This window comes from Amborella trichopoda, chromosome 8 (genome assembly GCF_054954075.1).
Source record: "Amborella trichopoda isolate Santa Cruz 75 chromosome 8, AtrichopodaSantaCruz75HAP2 v2.0, whole genome shotgun sequence".
Classification (NCBI taxonomy): domain Eukaryota; kingdom Viridiplantae; phylum Streptophyta; class Magnoliopsida; order Amborellales; family Amborellaceae; genus Amborella; species Amborella trichopoda.
The window spans coordinates 10,772,780-10,794,799 of NC_142343.1; the positions used below are offsets into that span (position 1 = coordinate 10,772,780).

Genomic DNA, 22,020 nt, shown 5'->3' on the forward strand with positions numbered 1-22,020 from the left:
TGTCACGGTCTCGTTCCTCACTGATCATAATTCAATGGGGCCCAATAACCTACCACTAATGACAAAGGCTCGAATCAAGGTAGAGAGGTCTAGTGCCCTTTAGCCTCGAATTTGGGTGTAAACACTCAGCCAGCTTTTGCTTGTATACAAGCTGCGTGAAAAAAAGGAAGAATGAGTACTTTCCCTTTATCAATGGGACACATTGACCCCAAATTTCCGATATAGTGTTTGTTACTTTCTTGTATAAAAAATAACCATCCTAGTGCATAATTTACCTTGAATTTAAGGTATTTCCTCAAATTCTTTGAGTAGTTTTGTTAGGATTAGAAGGATCGATGTTGTGCAATGGCCTCTAACGCCTTTGTTACCATTCTCAAGTGGCAAGAGGTCCAAAATGTACATGCCTTTTTCATAGTTGACCTACTGGGAATTGGAGGCAAGATGCAATCGACCAAGAAATGTAAAATGCAACAATCCTTTGAGGGCCTTGGCCACTACGATAGAAAAAGGCTCATTTTCACTCCCATTAAAGTGCTGAATTGGTTAGAAGCTCATTTTCACTCCCAAGGCCACTACCTTAGGGTTGTCGGCACTAGTCTCATAGTGGGACGCATGATTGTGAAGATAGACATGTTGTCACCTTTTCTTTCAACTTTTGATTTGTAGAGGGGGGAAAAGGTGAATGAAGGGGAAGGGCCAAAAGACATTTGGAGTAAGGGAATAGACGGCACTATCAAGAATACGAGCAATCATGAGGAGATGCATGCAAGGGCAATGAGCTTCTACCTTTTAGGGTTTCAATAATTTCCACGAAGAAGTCAACCACCAAATGATAGAAAGCAACGTGAATTCCATTTCCCATCATCCTCTTGTATCCCATGCTTAAGTGCATAGGATTCTCACTCTTATGCAGGCACCTATTTGATATGCCTTTGAGCCCAAGATAGTATTGGATCTCTCTCTCAACATACATAGGATTCCCAACTTGTAGCAGCAATTTGAGCAAAGTCAAATATTTGATTATTGGGACAGTTAGTTCCAAATCTCTCACTCTCACTCATACATAGACACTCCATCTAGGCTCATGGGAAGCCTACTCTCTAAGTGGGGTACAATGTCCCTAGTCTGTAAGAGCGTCTAAAATCTTCCTGCCTCCAACTAGTCTATTAGCGGGTCTAGAATCCCTTCCCTCTCGCCAGTACGTCTCAGTCTAGAGTCTACAATCCCTGTCCCTTCGCTTAGCAGTGAACGAAATGAACGGAACTATTTAAGCAGGTAGGTTAGGTCCCTATCCCGTGACTTGTTATCACCTCCTTAAAAAGCCTCCATATTCTCTCCCACCTCCTTGAAAAGGCTCCATATTGCTCCCAAACATGAATTAGAGATCAAAAGAGAGAGATGAAGCGGATTCATAGCTTCAGACAACTCCTCTTAGTTTGTCTCCTCCTAGCAGCTTCTCAACAGCAAAACCTCACAACATTCATGGTTCATGCCATGCAACCAGGTTACTTTTGCCTTCACTTCAGAATTCATTGAATCAAATATTATTTCTTGAAGCAACTAGTATAACCTTCTAACTCTTTCCTACTCTACAGCCGATGCCATATTTCAGATGGCTCACCCCGGTGCAAACAATGTCACCGTTGCCTTTAGCAACCAAGTAAGCTCTCTCTCTCTCTCTCTCTCTCTCTCTCTCTGCGTGTGCGCTGAACACGTGGACATGTCTGTACTAATTTACTTGCAAACACAAATGGGTGTGCAAGTGCATATACATATAAATGATTGTCTTGTTTTAACTATGTTTGTTCAAAGGAGAAAGAAAGAGCAAATGCCCCTACTCAAGGGAGGAAGGTCGGCAAGAACTCCGGCAAACGAAGGTTACACAAAGTTCCTTCTGGACCCAACCCAATTGGGAATCGGCATCCTCCTTCACATGCCTAGCTATAGAGAGAGAGAGAGAGAGAGAGAGAGAGAGAGAGAGAGAGAGAGAGACTTTGGTCAGGTTTGTATTGGTAGAAACTGTAAATTCATTTGGGGGTGACTGAATAAGTCAAAAGTATTTATTGTGGGTGAAAAATACTGTCTCCAGATTATTGTTGTGTTATAACTACTTAATGACGGCATCTTAGTTAAATTTTTCATGATTTTCATGCTATATATATACATGAACATTTTTTTTTTTGGCCGAGCATATAAAAGTCGTTTGATGCCACCCCATTTATCAGATGTGAGTTCTGTTCCCCGCTCAGTTTGTCAAATTTATGGACTTTAAGCATGGGAATGGAACACTGAAGCCGTTCACCATTGACATCTGACTGTGGTGGTATCAATAAACTGCAGGAAACTTAAGTGTCAATGGAATTCTTTCCCAATTAGATAAATCGCTGAAGATTTTTTGCCGGTGCCGATGATGAAGAGTTGAAAACAAGCTATTTCAGTTTCCAAATTGACCAAAATGCAGTGATGACTTCATTATTTACACTCTGGTCATTGAAAATAGTCTATACTCTAGCAGATTGAAATGTGTGTTGAATTTCTCGTAGAAAATGCATGTGGGCATTATTCTACTGTTCCTCAACTTTGATAAGAGCAAAACATGTTCAAAGGAACCTTGGTTACGGCTAAAACAGACTTTAAACCACCTTGGAGATCAGCAGCCTATACATGCATTTTGCTATGTTAATCCTTTTAGATAAAGGAACAAAAATTCTATGGTATCTGTTTGGTTACAAACAGGATACTATTCAGCTCATCAGACATCCCGATGCCAGCAAACAGCTGGAGATTCTCCCTCATTAGCTCAAAATTTATCAATCAGCACTAGTGCTCCTCAGACATCTATTGTCATCGGATGAATTCAGGAGCTGTAAGTACCTAGTTCAAACCAAAAAGTATTATGTTACTCGGACTCTTACATAAAAAAATGGCCCTTCATATTTTTCTCCTCGAACAGTTATCAGATAAGATATTCCAGATTCATGATAAGACTACTAAGAACCCTCGTTATTTTTCTTTTGTGAGTTGTGAATCCTCATCAATCTTTCTTTTGAGAGTTGTGAATCATCATCATTGATGGCCACATAGTAATACATGCACATAAGTAATCAAGATTTCAATGTCTTTGAGATCCCTCTATCTTATTAGCTAGGCACCCTTAAAATGACAAGAAAACCCTTCATTTTCTTCTTTATTTTGTAACAGTTAATCTGTCAATACTTAGTTTTTTCTGAATTCTCTACACAGATACATTACAGACACCCATACACACATTCATACTTAAGTATGTCTATGCTGTGTACGTTCACTCAAACACAACACAATTATTATGTTTTTAGTTTCTTTCAACAACTGTATAAGCAGTTGATGATCATGACTGTATAAGCAGTCCCCAAGATCTTTTTGATATCCATACATTTGATGGCGAGCATCATGGTTATGTTTTACTATGATGTCTTTGTAGTCTTTTTCACTTTCACAGAGTCCTCCTATATAATAAAGATACCATGCACATCAATGGCTTAAAAGCCCTGTGCCACGTCAAATGTCAAACCGGTGGCGAACAGCATGCACGCTGGATAAAAAAGCCAATGAACTGTTCCTATTTGTCTGAATGAGTTTGATGTCCACAAGGAAAGCAAACATAAAATGGCGTATCATTTCTAGGACATTGGCTATTCTCGGCATTGGAGTAGTGTAATGATCTCTAGTCACCATATGAACAGTCAAGCTAAATTGTGTTCTAGGTCTGTTAAGAAGTAAAAAAAGAAAGAGAACCATATGAAAGAGGCATTCAAGTTTAATATGGAATACAGCAGCAGCATGGAATGCATTTTTATATTATGAACCATGGACAACGATTACTCATATGTAATATATTGACTTGTCGGGGGTGTGTTTTCCCCCACAGATAAGTCCCGCACAAAGAGGACTTTTCCAACACAGCAGCAAAACATCATTTTCAGAAAATGACCATATCATTCATAAATACCTAACTCTGAAACGGAACTGAGAGAACACTGGCTAATGGAACTCAACCAAATGGCTCACAAAAATTAGTGCATATATGACTGCTGAGTAAGCAACTTATAAGAACATGCATATATGACCTAAAGAAACCCTTCCATCATCAAGAAAGTTGAGAAATTTAATTAATTCTAAAAATGATGACAGTAAATTGTTTCATACTCCAAAAGGGGATCAAAGACGGAGCATACATATTTTGAATTTTGTCACACTTAGTTTCAAATAAAATTATTCACTCTTGTAAACAAAAAGAAAGAACAGTCAAGAAGTACTTGGTTATGGGAAAGTGTTATCTACTCCTCAGTCATCACCATCAATTGAAACAACAGACAGTGTTGGAGAGGGTGAGAACCAAGAACATTGTATGACCTAACAGTGGGCCCACTCGTTGTCCATCACCATCCATAATTAACAGCGATGATCCTAATGACTCTGGTTTTCCAGTCATTAGGACAGTACCATACTTTTTCTAGTTACCACACGAAGAGCAGACAGCCGGAAACTGTATGAACAAAGTAAAAATTAAGTGAAAATTATAGGAACCATGTGACAAACAAGTTTTTACCATGAATACTAAAAAGAAACTCAATAGTGCATTCGTGTATGATACCTCCTATGAAGATGCCCCCAATATGTTGGAAGGTCAGATTTAAATAAAATCTCAAGAAAAACATTAGAAAAAATAAATATGTCCAGATATTTTCAAAATTGATTGCTACAATCCCGTTCTGAAATTAACTAAAATAAACCCCCCAATAAAGTGAAAGGAGTAACACTTAGGTTTCCAAATAATTAAGTAAACCCTTAAAGACGAACAAAATATTGCTTCCTCATTGTCTCCCATCATTTTTATCTTGCATCCATATTGTAATTCTTTTGTGATAATGTTCAGATAGTTCTACTTCTCAGTATTCTAATTTTATGATTGTCAGTTAATTTTTTATTTCTAAATTCATGAAACATTTTTCGGTGTGGCTGGTAGGAAGCTGCTATACAAAGGGCTTTCTACAATGTCATCCATCCTTCTTGTTCTTGCACAATCACGAAATTCATGCACCATCAACTTGTTGCACAAGTAATTCCAATCGAGGCTTCCTAACAGACATTTCGAAAGTTTTAAATGTCCCCCTTGGATTTCTAGCATAATGACCAAGTGGTACAGGGCCCTTTGTCTCTGTAATGTAGGTTTCATGTTCAAATTATCCACTTTGACAAAAAAAGGAATAAGAATAGAGACATTCTAAAGTATGCCATGAGATGACGTCTATCCTACACACATGGTAATTGTGTGACATGCCATCATGCCATGTCACCCATGTTCGTACAATACGCATACTTAAACTAGTCACTTTAACGGATAGAACGAATTCTGATTGATTTCAAAGGGACTCAAAGCCTGGGTGAAGTGATGTTTTTTACTGGTAAAGTTGCACTCTCAATTACTGATCAATGTCAACGTTTGATTGTTGACATGCACAACTGTCAACTGTGGGGGCCCAAATTTATGTTCGGATGCTTGCTAATGGGCCGTTCGGACAGATGGTTTGAAAATGGGAAAGGTGTAAGCTGCCGAGAACTCCAAAAACTCTTAAAGGACCATCTTTCATAATACCAGGTTAACAGAAAGGTGATCCAATTTGATACAGAAAACTAGCCTTGGGATGTCATTTAACAAGGGCAATTACATTTAAAATAAAAAATAAAAAATAAAAAATAAAAAATCATTGTTCTGAGATTTTCAAAATATCACAAATTTGTCACCCTATAACAGAGATGAACACAGAAGAAAAAAAAGTGATCATCTTCATAATAGGTGAAAGAGGGACTGTACCTGGAAGAAAATGAAATGCCTAAAAATAAGCTTAATATTGAAAAGGAACGCGGTGAACAAATGTCCACGGTGAACAAATGCCTAAAAATAAGCTTAATAAGCTTAATAAGCTCATGTAATCATATGGATCATAAGTGTACTTTCCCCATATTTCATTCATAAAACAAATAAGACACATAAGAAAAACAAACTACAATAAATATTACACCTTACAGGAATATTTTCTTTATTTTCCCTTTTGGGTGATTCAGGGGTAAGACTCGAAATTGTGATGCAATGTTGCAATAGTCTATAACTAACCCATCAAGCTCAAGCCTGACTCCTAATTGTACAAAAATATTTTACAATATCTTAATCAACAGCTCAAAAGGAAAAATTGAAAAGTAATACACGCACATGTAAAAATTGAAATTCCAAATTAGTATATCTAAATTTCTTTGAAAGAAACTTACAAAAGTAATAATATTTATGAAGAGACCCGCTTTCTCTTTGAACGTTTGCTCCTCCTCTGTCCAGAATAATCAACAATTCTCTCACTGCCAGTGGAAGTATATGTCTCTTCAAGGAGTTCCTGCATTAAACGCCCATAAGGAGAAGGAAAGTCCCAAGACATTTTTATATGTTCAACAAAGTAATAATAATAATAATAATAATAATAATAATAATAATTATTATTATAATAATAATAATAATAATAATAATAATAATAATAATAATAATAATAATTATTATTATTATTATTATTATTATTATTATTATTATTATTATTATTATTATTATTTTAGCAACGATATTATTATTATCAGCATCATTATTATTATGGAAACTACAATCACTTTTCTATTATTATTTATTTCTACCTCAGTCATGATAATAAATTGAAGGAAGAAACTTTGCATACTAGAAACATAAATTTCCACAATCTCTCTCAAATTTAAATGCTAGGACTCTCTCTCTCTCTCTCTCTCTCACACACACACACACACACACACACAAAACTGAAAGCAGTGTCTATGCAGAATTTCAGGATATAAAATCAAAAAAATTTCTTTCTTTTCTTTATTAATTGCCGGAAATTCTACTTACATGTGCCACAAATATAATAAAATCAAACCTACCACAATCTAGGAAGTTTAAAATTTATTGCCAAAAAAATTCTATTGAAAAATCAATTACAAACTAACTTTAGGAAGCAAAATAAGACAAGAACACCAAAAATAAAATAAAACAACTGATGGATGACTTATTGACATTTGGCTAGGGTCACCCCCTTAGGGTTTAGCACAACCCACAGTCGATCACATGACTGATGGCATGCTAAACAATTCTAGATCTTACTAAGTCCACAAATCTGAACTGTGAAGCCCGTCTGGGACAACCTTATATAAAACTTATGGGGCAAGAGAGCTAGGGTCACAATTAGGGTTTCACAAAGAACCCTTTTTCACTTGGGGCATATGCCAAAATGGTACTTTCCCTAAAACCAAAGCTCAGACTGGGTGTGCCCTCTACCTCTCTAGGTAGGTGCATGTGACCCCAACACTTAGGAGGGGTGGAATACCACCTACGGAGGGAAGAGGACAAGAGAGAGAGAGAGAGATGAGAGAAAAATAGAGAGAGAGGCATGGAGAGAAGAGAGAGAAATGGGAGAGACTTGATGTAAGAATAAAGGGGAAAAACCCCTCCTTCTACAGGCCTCTAGGGCTTAGGGAGTCCCAGTTAGATTAGGATTCAATATAAATTAATTAGGTAATTTGTGAGGTAAGAGAAAGTATTAATTTGAGCCATTTATCTTTAAGATAGCCAGTATGATCTAGTGTATATTTAGCAACCTTATCCCCTAAGTTTTGATCCATACCCACTTCTAATCTATCTAGAACTCTAACCAGTCAATTATCTAGAACTCTAACCAGTCAATTCTTACCTTTTAAAATTTTCTAAAAATCAGATGCTCTCACAAAGAGATAATTAGGAATTCAAGTAAATTAAATTTGGTCAAAGACAATCTAGATCTAAAAAAATATTCAATAATTTTCACTAAAAAAATATTTTAGGATAAAATTTAACTAACTAGGAATTTATATTTTAAAAAAAAATTCTTTAAAAAAGTAAATCCCCAAAATATGGGGCATCCATCTTAATGGGGTGTGTGGCCCTAGTGGGCCCCACATGACAACCCCATGTGGGTCCCGCACATGTGGGGACTAGGCCCTTACCCCTCGCCCCAAAACAAAAAAGTGGGTCCCACCTAAAATTGAGTAATTACTAAAATGCCCCCTTATTCAAAAAATACAGACATACCCTTTAGCGGTCTTTTAATGCAAATAAAAAGAACACTTTAAAATTCGGAGAAATATACCCAAAAATCATAGAAATTCAAAATACACAGAAATACCTTTTAAAAGTGGAATGATACAATATAATAAATAACAAGTGACTATCAAGGCACTCCACTTGTGCTGGGATCCATGATCCACAACTTTCTTCTCAAACCAACCCAACCTGACCTATGACCCATGGTTAGTACAAAAGGGCGCTCTCTACGCACATGTACATGTGCCTTCTATATAGGGTTGCTTCTCAAAATGTTGTTGTCATATGTACATGTTGTGCGGAGGCCTTGTTGAGGATTTGACCCTCACTGTCTCAGGCTTACTTCCGCACATAGGAGACCACACAACTCTCCAGGCCCACAAACAATGTCCCTGGGCATCTCTCTGACCTCAACAAGGGAGGACTCTCTATAAACCCTCAATGGTAGTGCCTATTCCAAGGGAAAGGGTTTTGGACATGACCCGGGCCATAGATTGCCCAACCTAGGTCAGTCAGCTATGGTACACTCCCCCCTAAAGTGCACAAATAACTACAAATAATTCTATTTACAAGCTCTCACAGGCTTTAAAGGCCACAAGCCCCAATACAAAAAACATACTACTTCGACTAACGAGTTAATTCCATGGGTTATGTTAGTAAAGTGATCCCATCTAGGACTCAAAAAAAAACACTAGGGTTTCTTTCAACTCTTTCTGAGTACAATTCCACCATGCCCAATATGATTCATGCACACTATTGTCTCGCGATAACCAAATTGACATCGCATGCAGTTCATAGTAGTGACACTTAAATCTAGTGTTTGTCAAAATTTTCTATATTAAAGAGTCTTTCCCCATTTATTTCATTAAGTTGGCTTATATATGGATCATTGACATGGGAAGCAATAATACAGGTTCAGAATAGACAATAAAAGTCATTCATGTCTTGCAGAAAATCTGCATGGATGTTTAGAGACATAAACCCCGTCTTCTCTCGCAGTTTCCCATTTCTTTAGTTCCAATTATGGATTTCCATGCACATGATGTCACGAGAACGCTCCCATGACACAAAAGTTATCCCTCAGTCAATCCATCATGTGGTGGAACTTCAATCATTGAGATATTCCAAGGATAATTGACTTGGCATGGTGCAATAGAGGACCATGTTATCCAAAAGTGACATTTGGCAACTTGGCCTGCCAACGAAAGATATGAACATGGCTTAACATGAGATGTGTCCACAAAGTTACCATTATATTTTGAACCATTGGATGATAAAAGAGATGGTTGGTACCCAAGAGTAACATTCAAATATGTGGTCTAGACTATGAAACAAGTTTAGTCCCATTTTTATGGAATGAAAATCCAAAACACATGTTTGCTGTACACTCAAAACAAATATCATCTCTCAGTTTGAAATGAAAATAGCCTCATAAATTACCATTTCAAAGCAAGCATCTCTCTGATCTAGACAGGGAGGTTTGGGAAAGAATTTCTTCAATACGTTTTGATGCTCAAGAAAATCACACATGCCAAGCACATTCCAACAGCACACCTTAAGCTTGCTGTACATAGCATATTTCTGCTCAAATTTTACTTGAGTTGCCTTATGTTTTCTTGATTTACATTATGAATAGAAACATAATCTTTTTGGCTCAAACTATCACTAAATTTAAAGATCCCACAAAAGGACTCCTTATTGCTCTAAATTTGCAAGATGAACCCTCACTTCGGCTAGGACCTACCATAGGATGAGCGAAGTCCAAGAATTTTAGCCATAATCTACTCAATCAGAATCGAGGACTCTCGTAAAGATTTTGTTAGTTTGCTCCATCAATAACCGTAATAGAAACTGACACACAAGGCTTGTAACTGGCTCTATCGTTTTTCCAAGAAGTACCCCAATAAAGTTACCAAGCCTTATATTGACACTAAAGCTGGGATGTACAAAATGTCTAAGATCTCACACACACATGCATGCACGCACACATACACACACAGGATCAGAGTGTGTGTGTGTGTGTGCGCGGATGTATATATATACATCTTCTAGCATATTTTATAGGTAACATTTCCCTGGTGGATATTTAGTGAGTAGCACCATTCACTATTTTGCCATGAACAAAACCATCTCAAGTCTATAGCTTCAACCTTCTACTCTCAAGAGCATTAACCCTCCCATGTAACCCATGTGTCCATAGAAACTGCACTAATTTTATGTGGTTAAGCAGAGCAACAGTTTATCTTTAAGAGTGTTAAAGCAAAAAAAAATTCAAATCCCCTGGATGCTGCTGCACAATGAGCAATAAAACTGAGAACAAGTTATCAAATATGATTATAAACAATGATCAAAGGAACATATTCTCCAGTATACTCTGATGGACTCCATCTAAAATTTAATTAGTCTGTTTTATGTCATATTTTTATGAGAAAATGATGCATCATCAAGAATGGTATGACATAAATTGACAGTCCCAGGAAGATTACATCGGCAAAATAATTGTCATAAAATTATCTAAAACTCTCAAATCAACAACGTATATGTATTGATGTTTGAAGGAAGATTACATATATCTAATGACATTGAAGGGGATTAATGCTTACTTAATTACAGGTTAAGAGAAGACAAATTTGAAATCACATGTATATTAAATGGCCAAGAAACAAAGCAAAGAATGTTTTCAAAAGTACCTTGTCTTGTCCCTCTTCCTCGGAACTATCATCAGTTTCCGATGTTGAGGCCATTACCTGCACTTCTTGCATTGATTTATTTAATTTTTTCTTGCTTTCCTCTTCTTTCAATTGCTTAAACCTGAAATCGTGATATATCTCAGCACTACACTGTAAACGTCAACTAGAAGGGAAAAGAATACTATTCATGCAGTGTACGTAATATACTATACATGACAGGCAATCCACCATCTGCCCTCAATGATGGATGTTGATCAACTATGATTCTACCTGACAATCCATCATGCCTGCCAGGAGAAAAATGGGTCATCCCCACCATCCACTGCTGAGGATGAACAGTGGATTGCCTGTATATTAAAAATATAGTGTATTAAAAGTATTGTGTATTGTATGCTGACCACAGCTTACACGCTCTGTATAATAAGTAGCAATCTTTGGAGTAAATGATGAGATAATCTGGAGGAACAGAATAAAAAACCTATCACCACGCCGTGGTTCCACAGTTGTGACCGCCTGGGATTCTGACCGTTTTGCCCTTCCAGCGCTGATGATTCCACTTGCATCCTCATCTACCACAGGTTTTGCACCACCTAGATTTCGTAGCCAAACTTGTTGGGCCGTACTCAAAACGTTATTTGTGAACCTAAACTCAGGAAAATAGCACAAGATCATGAAACATTTTTTAATACAGCTCCTTGTCGTGGTAGGTAGGAACATGCCATAGAAAATAAAATGAAATCCGAATTTACGTGCAAATTAATGAGAATAGGATTAACTGAAAAGAAACAGCTATAGAATAATATAACTGAAAACAAAAAAAACCAATATTTCACATAATACAACGGCTTGAGTTCAAGCTATAATGTGCTCCTTTTAATTGTTTGTCCATATTAATAATCCAATCATTGACTTAACATGCCATTATTTGATATTCCTCAGTTGCTAGAAAATGCTAACTGCTTGGTCTTTAAGAGCAAATTTGGAACAGGTATTGAGCTGCATAGAGCGATCAGATGTGGTCAATATACTATCCATCTTCAACCCATGTTGCAAATTTTTGCATTTCTGATGAGACAAGTCCAAGAAACTAAAGCAGCTTTGAACTTTGCAGGACCATAAAAACTGTCGGTAAATCCCACAGCAATTCCGAGCATCTATCATTGAAAAGTCCAGACAACACCACCCTCATAGAATTCTTTAAATTTTTTTGAAGAGCCGCACAAATAGAATAGATTCAAAACCAGTTTAATTTCATTAAAATTTTATATGCGCAATGTAAAGAAAAGAATTGCATCAGAAACACAAGATATACTCAAAACAAAAGATACATAAAACATCACAAAACTCAAGTCATAGTTATTGATTATAATGGTTGCAACCTTTGATGTTTCACATTCAGTGACATAGCAACTGAATTTGCAAATTGATCATTTTTTAACTCTCTAATCTTCTGTAAGAAAAGAAATGTCGGAAAGGAACTGACCAGTAGATTGATAATCCCGATGGTACAGAGAGAGAGAAATAGCCAATCATAAGAGGAAGAAATTTAAAAATGAGTAGAGAGTTCTTCGAAGCTGGATCATCAGTCTGCCAACATATAATGCAGAATCAATGGATTGTCTCCAGCAAAATATAGATTGAATTGAAGGGTTTAAAATTTTGACCACTTTACCTGAGGTGGCTTCATGAGTTCCATTGATATATATTGAGAAACCACAAGGAGCACAGGCAACACAAGGTATGCTGCTGTGTCAGACCAGCCCAAGGGTGGATGACCATCCTGCAAGGGAAATTGTAAAGTTGCTTCGAGTCACGTTGAAAATTAAAACTCCACACAAAACCTAAAATAAACCATATTCTTTTTATCAATTATAGATCGAAATACATAACTTTTAATTGTGAATGGAATGATTGGAAAAGTAGGAACTGATATCTAGAAACAAATTCATTAGTGTATTCCAAAATTGTAACGGACACACTTGCTACGGCCAAATTTGATATCTTTATCTATGGGCAAAACTTTCACTAAGCATAGGTAGACTGCCAAATTGCAGTTACACACTTATATACAGCGCCACAATCACTGGACAGAACTTAAGAAGCTGTTGATTAGAAATTTAGAAAACAGATAAGGCATCTGATTATAGAAGCATTGTGATGCAAGTGATTTTGTACCCCATCTTCCAGGGACCGAAACTTTTAGTTCCTATATCAGAATTTCTATTACTACCGCTTTCCGTAAATGGAGTTTTAAGCATTACGATGCAGAAAACCACTTTGCTGGTTTTGCCCATTGATTTGGGGAAAAAAAGCTTCTAAAGGCCCGAACGACGTGTCTGAAGTTTTTATCGTGAAATTAGGGGTAGTTTGTTCCTTTAGAATCAGGGATGGATTTCTCTTTGGATTTTCTTTCGTGTTTACAGATTAGGTTTAATGTTTGTAGTGGATGGTCTAGATTACACTAGGGTTAGAGCTTGGTCTACCAATAGCTTGTGAAGACAATTTTTAGGGTTTCACTTAAGGCTTCCTGGTTCTGCCGGACAAAAGATATGAAGCAAGGCTTGTAAGCTTCGCTTCCTCATTTGATTAATACAATAGGTTGTTTGTTTTCCTTTCTTTTGTAGTTTGATTTACAAAGAAGAGACCTATTACCACAAATGGGATGAGCCATGAAATTCCAGATCCACTTTGTCGTGCAGCGATGGTGGTGGGGCCAGCCAAAGAGGGAATCCAAAAGAAACCTTCTGTGAGCAATCCCTTCAAATAAGTAAAAACAATTCAAAAATTAATGAACAAATTCCAAAATCAACATAATTCAAGTACTTGAAATATAGAATCAGCATTCTAAAACTCGGGCGAATCCCACTTGACTGACCCCAGTTACTTGGACTTGGCAAGGAACCGGCCAAACTTGGTTGTTCCTGTATTTTAGTATTATAACTTGTACAGACTCGGCCGAGTCTCTCAGCTAAGTCCATACGAATGACTTTGACTTGGGACTTTGCCAAGTCCCAAGTCCTAGCATTCTTGCTGAAAATTGTATAGATTCACATTTTGTACCATTAAAGGAAAAAAGATTTACAGTACCTCATTTGCAACATTGGAAAGGGCCTGATATAAACCAATCCAAACTGGTATTGTAGCCAAAGTGGGTAAACATCCTTCACACAATAAACCAGGGCCACCACATAGTTTTTGAGACCAGAAAGTCCGAATAAATATTTCAAAGAGAAACTAGAAGATGATTACAAGAACAAGATGCAAAAAATCAAATGAATAAGTTATGAGATGGGCATAAAACATGATTAGATACAGTTGATCTAAGGAGTTGATAGACAATGCCTTTATTGTGGGATAGCACCACACCAATATAAAAGCTGCCCACCCAACGCCTAGGCGGGCCCTTCTAGATGCTGGATCCCTGGGCGCCCGCCCAAGGACCCTGGTCACCTGCCTAGGAGGGCGCCTAGCCATGGGGGGTAAACTCCTTTTTTAAGATAAGACCAAGAAAAAACGCGCATTTTGGCATTTATGTTAGGAGATCAATTAATTCAAAGGTTTGAAAACCTCCTCTTATGTGTATGGGCTATGGTGTATGGAGCATGGACTGGGATGCTAATCATGGTAATGGTATGGACTATGGAGTGTGTGGATGGAGTTATGGACTATGTGTTATGTCTAGTACTGAATTTGAATGATGGATTATATTTTCCTATTTTTCTTGATGTGTTATTAACTAATTGTCCAAATCTCAAATACTTTGGTTTGACTTTGGAGTTTGGATTGATTGAACATAAAAAAGATGTATTAAAAATGCCTCAATATGCATTTTTTACACACAATTTCGACCTAGAACTGTTTTTTCGGGCACCTCCCACCACTGTTCTTCCACCTGGACTTTTTGGATAATTGCATATCACGCATCTCAATTTGCATGATATTCAAGTATTTCCAAGTCGTTTTATCAAACATCAAGGAGAATATTATCACAAGTGGCAATCGATCAAAGATAAATTGCAGTCACATTGAAATAATACATAGAAATGAATTTTTCTGTTGCCACTAGTATAAAGTTGCATCAATCAGTTTCTTTGTAGTTTCTCTATTTTATTTCTAATCGAATTATTAAGCTTAGGTAATAAAATAATAAAAAATAAAACAAAATAAAATCCACAGGTTTAAAATGTCTAAAGTCAAATGATAAAAAAAATCGAGCAACCTTCTTATACTAAAACATGAAAAAGATATTACCGGCTGTTGCCTACAAAATTCATGCTTAAACTGAACATAAAATAATGAAAGGTATACACACCAGCCAACGGATTAACTCCAGCTTGTTTGTATAGACGGGCTGTCTCTAGCTGGATCCTTTCCTAAAAAATAACAAAACATATATTAGATAGGGCAAATTACAAATGATCATTAAGCAAAGAAACTCATAATTTCCACTCCAAGGATGCCACTCCAACAGAAGAATTTTAAAAAGAGAAGTGAGAAGCAAATCTAGAGTCACAAGCAAAGTCAGGAGCAACTTTTAGCACTATGGTGTACCTTGTTTCTCTTTTTTTTTTTTTTTTTTTTTTGAGAGGGGAGGGGACTCGGGTTATGTTACACGTTACAAGGTCCATGTTGCTAATAGACATATCCACAGCCATCATTGTGAAGTATATAGAAAAAATGTCAAGATGTATTTCAAAACTTTTAGGATGGCCAAATATGGTTCACTTCATACAGGTAGCCTCAGACATATCCCTTAAACAATTTTACTTGCTTAGTAGGAATATACGCAAACTTTCAACAAGTGAAAATGAATCTCATTGTTTGAGTCAAATAAAGAGAGAGGATGCAACCTTCAGAAAATAATCAGAATAATTTACATTAGATAAAATGCATAAGCAAGAGAGTAATAGACAGCACCTACAAGGCAAAATAGCTCCATGTAGTAAATAGTCAAATTAATAGTAAAAGTGCAACTATTGAATAACGAATAACTAGTTTAATATCATTTGACTTCGTCGATTTGCATCTACACCACCCAGTGGTGACCGGACTTTTCTATGAGATATATGTTTTATAACAAAAGCCATCATGGATCAACTCACCTGATTGCCTGCATATCTTTGTTGAATAGCTTTGATCTTTGGTTGAAGATTTTGCATAGCCAACGTTGACTCCACCTAAATATGAAATATTTAAGTTGGCTGGTTTAGCAAACGATTACTTTTCACTTATAATTATTGTAAAGTATACAAATGCAGCAAATAAGAAAGTAATACCTATTTTTGATTTATCTACAGCATTCTGAAGAAAGAGATGTGGACAACAATCATGTTTTGTGGACCAAGAAATCACCATTGTGGTATAAGCATCGGAACTAATAGAATATACGATAATCATTTTGAATCTTCCCTTATTATGTTTTCCAGCTATGATAAATAACCTACTCTTTGGCTTTATCAATTTCATGGCAACCTAAATAGCAAGTTATTTAACCTGATTTATTTCCACATAGATGATAAAGCAAAATGAGCATAAGTAAAAGTTAAGTTTCATGCTCATATTACAATCACTTGAAGCATGAGTGCTCAGAAATGCATTCCCGAGCATGAGTGCTTAGAAATGCATTCCCAATTAAGTAATTACAATATGAGTATGATAGCTTTTCTCTTTTATTTTATCTTCAATTTTTATTTGGTTTAATCATTTCATTGTAAGAAAGAAACAAAAACAAAAATTAATAATCTCTATGTTATATGCAAACTGTTGTTTTAATTGTACTAAAATTGAGGAAATCAAAACCTAAGGTGTCTTATGTGCCTTATCTACAATTGTCAAGGGCAATGCCTTGTTGCTTATATTTTGTCATCTGTCCTATCAAGTACATGTAAGTATTCTGTGGTAAATACACATTTGTTTCGTAATTTGCACAAGTGTTTTTAAAGTTAGACTCGACTCTGGAACAGCACAATGCCCAGGTCCAACTCAGCAAGTTGGAGTAGGCCAAGCATTCAAGACAATATCAAAGAAACATTGGAAACAGATGAGACTCAGGCAATTCCCAAGGTTTTCACTCAGATCAGGCGCCCTGCAGGTTTAAGTGATTTGCCCAGGCCCAAGTCAGACTACGCAAGTTTTGAACAACTATTTCTGCACACTGGAATAATTACAATGAAAAGAAATTTCACATTAGATAATTCTTTAAATTTGATAGATAGTAGTGGCCAAAGCTCATAATCAAGTGAAACCCTTGATTGATTAATAATATGATATTTTCCAAACAAATTCATGTATAGAAATTCAGAAATCTATGATAGCAAGAAAATCATTTAAAGGATCATGAAAAGACAAATAAATTATGCACCTGTTTCTTTGTCAAGGGAAATGTAGCTATTTTAACAAGAACCGTTAGCAATATGATTGCAAATCCATATGCATATGGAACATGTACAGTAGAAAGCCCATCTTTCAAGACCTGCAAATAGTAAAGCACATCAATATCTCCACATGTTTACTACTCTCTAGCCAAATAACAGAAGGCAATGCACTTTGTAATGGACCACTAGTGAGAGATAGTGAAAGTTGATGAATTAATAAACAAAAACTAGATAAACTAACAAAACAATTTCGTCTCTGTGTTTACATGCCCAAAAAATGCGTTCTCAAGATAACATCAATCCAATGCATAACTAAAACAAATGAAGCTAAAATCAAAGTGACAAACTAAATATAAGAAAAGGAATTGTTTAAATAGCCAATAGATTGTATTAAATCCTGAAAAATTGAAAAACATATCAGCACAAATTCATCACGCAGTCTAAATGCTTTGAAAGAAACAAAAAAGTTACACTCATAGGATGTAACGCCACAACTTTCAAATGCAATATAAACACTAAAATAATAAATCAAGGTGCATGTAGTACACTGTAATAGTATATTAAAAATCCACTCACCTCCAGCGCTCACAGGCCTCCCCAATAATTTGGAAAAGGGCTGAGAACAAGTCATTGAATGGAATGCAGAGGCACAAAACCGAACTCTGCCAAAGGCTCCCATTGGTTATATTAACCTATCAAAAAAAGAAAAAATAAGGCTAATCAGCCTTTTGAGGGACAGGAAGAACTCTCATATCCTCCTGGTTACATGCACTAAAATGTAGCTCACTCCTCTTTCTCAGTGGAGGAAAAATAGAAGCGAACAACTCTAAGGACTATCAAATGTCGTACTCAGCTACCAACTAATGTCAATTAAAGGTAGAGCTGCCCTACTAAACAATTCTTTAGTTCCTCTTTCTTCTTGCTTATGTCTTCATTCCCAGTGACCACAAACTTCTCTATACTACTAGATCTTAACCCCATGTTCCCTCAATCTCCTCTGTTCTCCCTAGACTACCTATACACCTATGTGTCCTCTTTCTTAAATCTCAGCCCTCATGTTCCTTTAAAATTATCTACCCAAGATTTATTCTACAGCAGTCATCCCAAATTTTGCAACTTCCTTCAAGGATAGCAGGCCTTTGAGGCATTCCTCTGCATTGCCAATCAAATATCACACTATACAAAGTTGCACAAAGTCATGAGCACCAAAATGAGTGCTCAAATCCAAAAGATGGCAAGGACGATTGACATGGAAACCCAAAAATCCATTATGAAGACATGTGTGCTATTTAGACACTCAAAGGGAAGAGGTTAAAATTTCTGTACAAGTGTTTTGTGCTCATTTTGACACTTCACTTGAAGTGCTTGGCATTTTCAGGGTAATGTTGATTGCATGTTTCAATACTTCTAAAAAAATGTCAAAAAATTCTAGAGAAGTGCTATTCTACCAGAGGATTTCTTGAAATTCATGTGGAACACTATCATCAAGGCTGGATGCTCACTTAGCAAGAATATAGTCACAGTAATCAAGACTTTTGCCAGGCATACAGGAACCTATGACTCGGGAGGTCAATGTAAAAGGTCTCCACGAACTCATTTGATTTTTTCAAAGGATGATTCACTTAACATGATAAGACGGGAGAGAATAGATGCATATTCTCCTTGAGGACTGGCAAACATCATCGAAGAAATTTCCATGCTCTGGGATGGGCACCGGTCTTTTTTTCCCACATTATCAAGGTTTCATTAGCATTATGGTTGTGAACATAAACTTGTAATGCAAAGCCTCTTATGTCCATGTTTCAAGGTACAAAATGTACTCACAAAAGCCACTTTGTTTAGTTCTCGATTTGTCATATACCTGGTTTGTGGTCTCATTATATGTCCCAGAATGTGATTGGCAGAGGATAAACTGAGACTAAGTACAAAAGAATTAAGAGTGGTTTTCCATTTGCAAATTACCTTGAGATACATAGAGGTTGATTGAATTATGAACCCTATGCTCTGGTCGCTTCATTTGAGAGAAGCATTTCTACAAAAAACTTCATCTACTGTGTGAGAATATGTGGACATAGTTTGTACTACGCATCTACACGCATGTATTTGCACCCATGCAAATAAGAATATATGCAAGGATGATAATTATCAGGAATATTTGGAGGAACAACTATTCGACATTGCCAGCATGGAAGAAATACTAAGAATTCTGCAGATTAGACTCACACACTTCTAAACCTCCACTATAAAGTCAAATGTTACCTTATCATGCTATTGGTTATATATTACAACTCCCTTCATTCAACAATCTTTAAACCCACCTACCTAAATGCCAAAATCCTAAAAAATAACTAAAGAATGAAAAGGGAAACATAAGAATGAGGTATGTAGTTCAGGCCCATATCCTTAAGCTGTACAAACTAAGACCAAAAGAAAGATTGATAGAACCTCATCCTCAATAAAATGTGCCAATGAAAAATTAACCCAAACCAAAATTAAGCTTCCTATGTCTTCCAAACAACTTCCATGACTTCAGAAATGACAAAACAAAAGATGCTTGATGGAACCTGATCCTCAATAGAAATTACAAATTGGGTCAGTGAAAAGCACTAACCAGAGCAAAACGGAGCTATCCATACCTTCAAAACAACTTCCATGGTGTCAGAAATGAACCCAAACCACCCGCCGTTCTTCTGGACTGTTTCGGTCGAGGCTGTGACACTTGGGTCCGTGGAAACAGCAGCATCAGCAAGAGTGTAAAGAAGCCCCTCTGCTCTTCCCATAATTCTCTCAAAGTCTACTAAAGAACCCAATTCATGGAATTGGTTAAAGTCGTGAAGGCTGAATTTAACATTAAAATGGGTCCTTCGAGGCTTGTTAGGAAGAGGAAAAGCTCCATTGGATCTTTGGTGATGCAGAGAAGGAAGCGGGGTGCCCAAGAGAAAGGAAGAATACAGAAGAGATTTACTCATTTTGAATGAGTTTTCTCTGGAATTTCTTGGGTTTTTCTCTGAATTGTACCACGTTTCTCTCTTTCCCAAAGGAATTGAGAAAGATGATGAGAGAGAGGAGAGAGGGAGTGGAAGATTATCCTCTTCGATTGGCGAAAGGCCTTCCTCGCGCTAATAAATGCTTTGGAATTTTCCCAGGGTACCATGCCGAAAGGAGGAAGTTTCTATAAGGCCTAGGCTGTATGAAAACAAAATAAAGCCTCACCTTAAATCTATGATGGATCTAAAATCCATTTTCAATACCAAAAATAAAATTTGAAACTCAATAAAATCGTATAAAATTTATGTATTTGTGAACAATTATTTTTTTTTTTTTTTAAGATGAAATAGATAATGTAGATAATTTGTTATAATACACATTTTTTTTAGCTTAAAATCTCAATTTTTTTTCTTACAACCATAATGCTCAAGCCAAGATGATCAAGGTAAAGATTTTTTCAATGCTCAAATTGTAATTTTTGATGAGTTATGAGGTGGGACTTTATTTATTTTAATAAGACTGCAGCCCTATTAAATTATTTTCTATGCCAAAAATAACCGTGACCAATCCAAAGAGCTAATTACGATCGTTAATGTACTAACGTTTTCCCTGCAAAATGCGGCGGTACAATAAAATTCTGCTGACGTAAGAGCACGCATGCATGCTCCCGTTAGAGCATGCTGTACCCGCGCTGCTTCCGGGGATATACTACTCCAATGATTTTTTCTCCTACTGAAACTACTGATCAAATTATCTTTTGAGAGATTAACATTGTAACACTATATTTATGTGTTTTAATTTTATTTTTAAAATAAAACTAGATTTTGAGTTATTGAGCACTTAAATATAATTATTGACAAATTAATTTTGAGTTAAGAACAGTTAAATATTACCCTTTACATATCCCGAGACATTATGTTTTTGGGGGCGCAGTGCAATTTGAAAATTTTCTTTTTTATGGTTAAAATTTTCGATACTCAAGGTTTGAATTTTGAAATATTATTATAGTTTATCAATGTTTTTGTTTTGTAGTATATGAAAAATTGTCGATCAAATTGAAACTGCTCGATCCGAATCAGAAATCACCGTGTGATCTAGTTATAAAAAGACTAGCTTAAGAGGTTTTGCATTACAAGTTCCAAATACAAAACGATATTGAATTTACGACCTAAGCAAGATTTCGGACCACATCGATCACTCCTCTTGGCACATTAAAAAGCAATCTCTTTCTTTCACCTCTCACTGAGCTTCAAAATAAGACGCCATCAAGGAGAGAAGAGCCTCAAGGAGTACTTTCAATTATATTTTGGACTATGTATTTATATCTATTATAATTATAAGTTTTTTTTTTTTTTCTGAAAATTACAAAAAAAACCCCGAAACTACATTTACTATGTAACTTACCCCTAATTTAACTTTTTCCCTTACTTTTTTCTTCAAACTACACTTTCTAAGCAAATACCCCCAACTAAATAAAAAATAAAAAAATACCTAAACTATCCTCCTTTACTTTACCTTACCCATGCCTCTCTCCTCTATCCCACCAAAATAGGGGCTCCAGCACTAAGTGCAGTCTGGCATTAGGGCTCCGACAAGTGCGGTTCCGCAATAAGGCTTCGGCATTGTGTAAAGTGCGATCCGACAGTAGGGCCCCAACACTGTGTAAAGTCTGGCATTAGGGCTCCGACAAGTGCGGTTCCGCAATAAGGCTTCGACATTGTGTAAAGTGCGATCCGACAGTAGGGCCCCAACACTGTGTAAAGTGTGGTCCGGCAGTTGCAAAGGGCAGTCCGACAGTAAA

At 36.4% G+C, this 22,020-nt stretch overlaps 1 protein-coding gene and 1 long non-coding RNA gene across 10 annotated transcripts; one reads left to right on the top strand and one right to left on the bottom strand.

Moving 5' to 3' along the window:
* Positions 1 to 928: 928 nt before the first annotated feature.
* LOC148780782 (uncharacterized) lies at positions 929 to 2,153 on the top strand. Its single transcript, XR_016061117.1, has 3 exons — positions 929 to 1,504; positions 1,596 to 1,660; positions 1,813 to 2,153. It is a non-coding gene; the product is annotated as an uncharacterized LOC148780782 (long non-coding RNA).
* On the bottom strand, positions 1,705 to 20,326 carry ALB3 (63 kDa inner membrane family protein). Of its 9 annotated transcripts, none has more exons than XR_016061116.1 (12): positions 19,868 to 20,326; positions 17,219 to 17,329; positions 15,960 to 16,034; positions 15,170 to 15,230; positions 13,945 to 14,018; positions 13,510 to 13,614; positions 12,530 to 12,637; positions 12,341 to 12,444; positions 11,256 to 11,500; positions 10,858 to 10,978; positions 6,307 to 6,425; positions 1,705 to 1,941 (listed from the first exon to the last, which is right to left on the bottom strand). XR_016061116.1 is itself a non-coding variant. In XM_088874279.1 (12 exons), exons 1-11 carry the CDS (start codon positions 20,198 to 20,200, stop codon positions 6,321 to 6,323), a joined length of 1,362 nt encoding a protein of 453 aa, XP_088730405.1. In that variant the 5' UTR covers positions 20,201 to 20,326; the 3' UTR covers positions 1,705 to 1,941; positions 6,307 to 6,320. The 9 variants fall into 9 exon arrangements, 4 of the variants coding, with proteins under 4 accessions (XP_088730405.1, XP_011624075.1, XP_020524054.1 ...); XM_088874279.1 differs by having other exon boundaries at positions 11,336 to 11,500; XR_016061114.1 differs by lacking the exon at positions 1,705 to 1,941 and adding an exon at positions 2,447 to 2,874.
* Positions 20,327 to 22,020: the final 1,694 nt, after the last annotated feature.